The following is a 6,446-nucleotide window of genomic DNA, read 5'->3' on the forward strand; positions in this document are numbered from 1 at the left end:
TCACTTTTTTCCCCACTTTTAGTGATCATCAAGTCTCTTCTGTAGTGGAGTTAACATTCCACGATTCCATTATGCATGCATACTCTTATTGTGATGGCCCACCAGCAGATGGAGACATGAAATACAATACTTTTCAGTGTATGTAATATCCATTCATTGTGCAAAATAACAAAAAGCATGTTGGCCGACTCTTCATTCTAATGGCAATATCAGCGATACCAATGACATACTGATATTATCAGCATGTTGGCAGATTCTGATAATTCATTTTAAAGCCGATATTGGCCGATACCGATGACATACCATATTACCAGCATGTTGGCCGATTGTGATATTTCATTTTAAAGCTGACATTGGGTGATACCGATGACGTTCCGATATTATTGTGCATCCCTGCTTTTCTTTTTCCCCCCAAAGAACTCCACTGGCTCTTCCATCAGCTGAGGGAGATATGAGATGCAATTGAAAGCAGACAAGCCAAGTACACACTGAGTTAAAATGTTTTCTTGTAAAACCTGCATGGTCAAAAATGAGCTTATAGGTAGCCTATATAATTTTGTAGGCTATTTTAAGACCAAACAGGGCATTAGCTATGTTCAATAATAAATAGTACGTACGTTAATAAATTAACAATACGGTATAATAGCCCAAATAACATAAAACGTAGTAAAGACGAATACATAGCCATTTTCCTAATTCCATACAAAAGGAACAAAAACGACAGGAGAACATTAGACACCAGCGCTCTCTGGTCAGCCGCGAATCCGATGTTCACCGACTACACCTGAAGGCAGCACAACACAGACACACAGTCCCCGCACTCTGCAGCACACACAGCCACTACCTGCTAGGCGTAATGGACGTATTATCCGATGCTCCCAGCTTCATCCTTAGCGTAGCGGAGACGCGGGAGAAGCCAGGCCCGACATGACAGCGCCGGGACGGGAGAAGAAAGCACGCCAGCAGCCGCGGTTGACCGTCCGGCCCGAAGCGGTGTGTGCAGCGGGTCGCTACGCCGTGTTGGCTGCCCTGTGCGCCCTCTGCTACAGCAACTCTCTCCGCGGGGAATTGGTGCACGACGATGTTTGGGCTATCATCAACAACCCGGACGTCCGACCGGGCTCCAGCCTCAGAAACATCTTCAACAACGACTTCTGGGGCAAGAGGATGGCGGACAATACGAGCCACAAGTCCTACAGACCGCTATGCATCCTTACCTTCAAGTAAGTTGTCTGGGCTTTCCAAACTCCGCTGTTTTCCTAATGCTAGTTTAGGCGCAGTGTTGTTGTTAATAATTTAGGTGGGAATCCTGTTGCTTAGTATCGCACGAAAGCAATATAAACACGCTATTAAAGCTGACGTCATGCAGCTGTCCCCTTATGAGAAGACGCTATTGCAGCGTCACAGTTAACTTTGAGAAATACAAGCTAAATATATCTCCTCTTTGTTTTAGTGGCTTCATATGAGATGGAAAATAGTATCAAGTGTGCTGTAGTCTTTGTAAAGTCACTACAGATGCGCTGAACCTCCCTCTAAGGGTCTAATAGGCTATTTTTCTCCATCGGCAAGCCTCTGCTCCCTTTCTAAATATTTCTTCATGAGTCCGAGCAGAGAGAGCAGCTCTGCAGGCCAGCTGCACATCCAACTTGTCCCAGCACATCCCAACCTCACAACACTGCAGTGATGCCATTTCAGGTTAAAGGATTAAAGGAATTCAGATGACATTGAGCGAAAAGAGAGAGACGGGGTTTGCGTAGTAGGCTAACTTGTTGCGCAGCTTTGAAGGACTGAAATGACTGTGGAGTTGGAGGGGTGCAGTGTGAGTTGGGATGTAAGGAAGTGATGTAGAAGTTCTGGAAACAGCGGTTAAGGATGGGGAAACACGGTGTGTTTTGCAGTGTGCTGTGCTTCGGGAGGGCGGATCTGATTTTGGCGCGGGGTTTTTGTTGGAGGAACCAGGCCAGCATCCAGAAAAAAAGTGGGATTGTGTTCCAGATGATATTTTGTTGCAGTGGTGGCATAAGAAAAAGAGTACTGCCCACGCAGTGTTCTTAAATGAGGGGAAATGAGCCAAACGGGGCAACATAGGTATGTATATATTCCTACGCCAGATTGATGATGTACTATGGTATGCTATAATGACTTAAAATATGGTATCAGGAAGCAGTCGTTCTGCCCACTTTGTCGGTAGTTTCCTACTACTTACTAAGGGTGGGTGAAAAATACAGCATAGTATTGCAATATTTTTGTGTGGCAGTATCATAGTAGGCCTACCAGCTGTCTATTTTTATTATTATATAACTGATAAACATTACAAATAAAAATTAAACTTTTGGTAGCCTGCTAGAATAATTTTATGAATTGCTTTTTCAGTCAACTAGATGCATTGTGCTGCTGCTGCAAAAAAATGGCTTAAGTGAGATGAACAGACTGAAAACGTTATCTTATTAGATAAAACAGATGTTGACACACATTTCCTTTTGGAGACATAATTTACAGTTGAAAAAGGTAATTGCAATATATTGCAATACCCAGCATATCGCAACATCTTTGAAATTGCAATAAAATTGTTTTGTGACCTAAGTATCGTGATAATATTGTATCGTGGATCCTCACAGGGGAATTCTAGAGGAATTTGATTGAGGTGAGAATCGCCAGAGGACCTACAATACGATATTATGACGATACTTTGGTCATGACACGATATTATTGCGATATGCTGAGTATAAGGATAACATATATTGCGATATATTGCAATTTATTACCTTTTTTCTATCTGCAAAGTATTTCTACAAAGGAAAACTTTTAACAACAATAAGTTTTACCTCATATGATAAAGTTTTCAGTCTGTTCATCTGACTTCTATCATTTTTATTGCAGCAAAATGTGATGCAAAGCAGACAGACTGACTGAGTCAGAAATGCTACATACACCTGACAAACTCAACTGTTGGCAGATTAAACGACCCCTGCAAGGCCACATTAAGCACATGGGCGAAACACTTCACATGCAGGTATCCCGCTTACTGAATGGCAGCACCCATGTTAGAGTCTGTTACAATCACAATATCCCACTCTTGTGCTGCATTTTGCAGCCGGTGTGACTTTCGTGTACTGCTCTAGTTTGGAGTACGTGAGACGGCAGTCGCAAGTTTTCTGTGAGATGATGTGCTGTTTTAGTCACATATGAATCCACTGACCTTGAAGTCCAGGCATCACAAGTTAAAGCCACCCTTCTTGCTGTACTCAAAGATTACTCATCTTCATGCGTCACTTCTCTGTAGAGCTTGGGTACAACTGTCTCGGTGAAAAACCGTCAGGACGGAGTCACATACCTGGGTTCCAGTGTTTTTAGCATGTAACAATAATAACATATACAATATAAAAATAATAACGCTGTATGGATGCAGATGTTAACACATGAAATAGGTGATGAACTGTGTTATTTATTAGCTCTCTCAGAGTTGGATGGTAGTTTTGTCAAGCTGAGTGTGTAAAGTGTTGGTTGATTTTTCCACGGAGCGGGTTTAGCTTTAGCTTGGCCATCAGCGGCTAATGCTATCTCTGGATGATGGAGTGTGAGTAGGGCTGGGTGGTATTCGTGGTGATGGTAACATACTGCAGTAAACATGAGCTGCGGTACTTTTGTGGTTACCGTCATACTGCAGTACTCCGGCTACGGTGGCAGAACGGGGCCCGGTGGACGGACGGCCTGCCTGCCTGCCTGCCTGCCTGCCTCAGGCACCTCCCTAGCTACGTGATGGAGGTGGCCTGGCCGACCGCACCAAACCCAGGCCCGCGGGAGAAGGGGGGCCCCCCCGCCGCCTTTACCTGTCTTAAACACTGAAAATAAAACAAGAATAAATAAAACAAAAGAGGGAGACATTTTTCTATTTCATTTTATCACAGAGTTGCAGGCTTTAAACCCTGTGTGGGTGTGGACCCTGTCACATGTGAGCTCTTAGTTTCAGAGTCGTTAAGGTCACAATGTGTATTGTTAGTTCTTTTGTTGTCCCTCTCCCCTCTCAGGGAGACTGAACACTGAACATACAATAATTAAATAAAAGTCTAAGAGAGGGGGGGAAGAGTAAATGTAAAAAAAAAAGAGTTTTATTCATTTATTTTAATTGGCAACTTTTTATTCATTGGATCAAAATGTGCTATATCAGAATAGGTATCGTTATCGGGATATGAAATGACCTATATCGGGATATGAGATTTTGGTCATTTCGCCCAGCCCTATATATAATAAAAGATTGATACTTGCCGTCTGTGTATCATACAATATCGCCATGCAAAATATCACAATGTCATGCTGTATTGATTTTTTTCCCCCACCCCTAAATGTGCTTGGCTGCTCTGGTGACAGACATAATGGATCCCCAGGCGGAGCCCCAGCAGCACTTTCTGCACCTACGATACCTTAAGCTGAGAGTTCTTGACTGTGAGTGTGGGTACCCTGGTGTGTGTGTGGTCAGGCAGCAGGATGGTTTCATTGTTTGATGATAGTGTAATTACCCAACAGCATAATACCTCGCAAGCAGCTGCTTGCCAGTTCTCCGTCTGGTGATAGCCCACAGTGACTGAAGAAGATATTGCCGCTGTAATGCTTTTCCTGAGAGCGCAAGTGTGGATTGCGGCTTTGCAGGAGCATCTGCTCTCAGAAACACACATTAACAGCAGTTAGTGATAAATGTAAGCTGGAAACAGCAGAGCTCCAGTAACTGCCAGTGACGGGGTGTCTTTGGGTTATAGCTGGGCTGACTGACTGTCAGCTTTCTCAACACTGTCTTCGTTAGTTTGTAAAGTGAATGATGCTGGTTTACACAGCAGACCTTACTGCTGAATAACTGTTTTCCTCATCTGGTGAGAAAAGGCACACACACTTTGCTTCACGGAGAAATAATTACTAAAGGGAAATTCAGGTCACATTAATGTCAGGCCCTCTACCCGCTCTTTCTCTCCCTCTAGACATTTAGCAGCATTTGTTCAACTCCAAATGCTATCAAGACTTTGCATAATTAAAAGTATTAACAGATACCATGTAACGATGCATCAACTGTGAAATTCTGGGGTAATATTGATTAGGGCTGTAGTCAACCAAAGAAAATCTTGGTCGACTAAAGTTATACATAATCTTTAACTAATCGATTAGTCGTGGGGAAAAAAATCTGCGCATTATTTTTTACCTCTGCAGTGGTGTGTCTGTGTCACTCTGCAGTTACACCTCCAAAACACTAGTCGGCAGTGGAGGACTGTGTTGAGTGCTGTAAAGTTTAGTTCAAATCAAACTTTATTTATATAAGTTAGTTGATTCAAAACACACATTAAATATGGCTTAATAGAGACAATTTCAAACACAAGTACGCAAATTGGCTTCTCTATAAATCGCAGAACTGACAGACAAACACTTGTCTTTATCTGGACACATTTCCCCCACCAATACAACATGCTAACGTTATTATCACAAGTCTGTGGCATTTCACATTGTATAAATTAGCCTAGCGTCTAGCGATCTTTTCCTCTTCTCATATGAACCCAGGGACAACAGCAACATTCAACAAAGGTAACGGCACACAGTTTGGCTCCATTACAGCTCACAGGGTTCACCGACAAAACAACTGTCTTATACTAAACGCGTTTTCCAAGAAAATACAACATGCTAACGTTATTAGCGCCAGCCTATGACATTTTACATGGTATACATTAGCCTAGCGACGAGCGGAGATTTCCTCTGCTCATATGCAGCCAGGATAAATCCTTGAAGGATAAATCACACACAAGACTTAAAATGCTATTTTAGTGGAAGCTTTACTGTCTTCACGATTTATTGTTTCTTATCTGTGAAATACAAGTAAATACAAGCTTCGTTCCCACTGAGGGAAATGGTGTCAGTGTACAGAAACAGACAGGAGGTCTGCGTCACCGCGACGCTGAGCGTGAGGGTGGGCGAGTCCAACTTTCTGTCAACAAAGGGGATGTTTTGAAAACACCCCCATTTTCACCGGTAACTTAGCCTGTTCCCCTGCCGCAGGAAATAATGGATTAATCCTGGAAAGTTGTTGATGTAGCACTTTTCTCCTTATGAATGTAACACGGCGATTATTTGACCAATGAGAATTTGGTCGGATGAGAGCATAGTGACCAAATAATCGACTAGTTGACCAGGAGACTACAGCCCTAATATTGATACTGATGTTTAAAATAGAATTTGGCCAATAGCTGATACCGACCCAGATAGCACACATACATCTGGCCAACGTCGGCCCGATGTATCAAGTTTACATCGTTAAGACGTAGCAGGGAGAACGTTTGCTCATTGCCAAGACGTCGCTGAGACGTTGGCCTTTAATCGAAAATGACCACCATGCGACGTTCAAACGATCAATAAAAAGCTGCGCTCAGTGGGCGCTCCTTCATTAATATTAATATGCTTCGTTAATTACG

General features: G+C 42.9%; 1 protein-coding gene across 2 annotated transcripts in view; it reads left to right on the forward strand.

Moving 5' to 3' along the window:
• Positions 1–384: 384 nt before the first annotated feature.
• The window catches only part of tmtc1 (transmembrane O-mannosyltransferase targeting cadherins 1), a 343,046-nt gene continuing 336,984 nt past the window's right edge, over positions 385–6,446 (forward strand). Inside the window, exon 1 of one of the 2 annotated variants that reach the window (XM_050036058.1) lies at positions 385–1,223. In XM_050036058.1, the coding sequence (XP_049892015.1) occupies positions 928–1,223 (296 nt within the window). In that variant the 5' untranslated portion in view covers positions 385–927. The remainder of the gene's footprint in view (positions 1,224–6,446) is intronic. The other variant, XM_050036057.1, reaches the window with a different exon arrangement.

Source organism: Epinephelus moara, chromosome 23 (genome assembly GCF_006386435.1).
Source record: "Epinephelus moara isolate mb chromosome 23, YSFRI_EMoa_1.0, whole genome shotgun sequence".
Classification (NCBI taxonomy): domain Eukaryota; kingdom Metazoa; phylum Chordata; class Actinopteri; order Perciformes; family Serranidae; genus Epinephelus; species Epinephelus moara.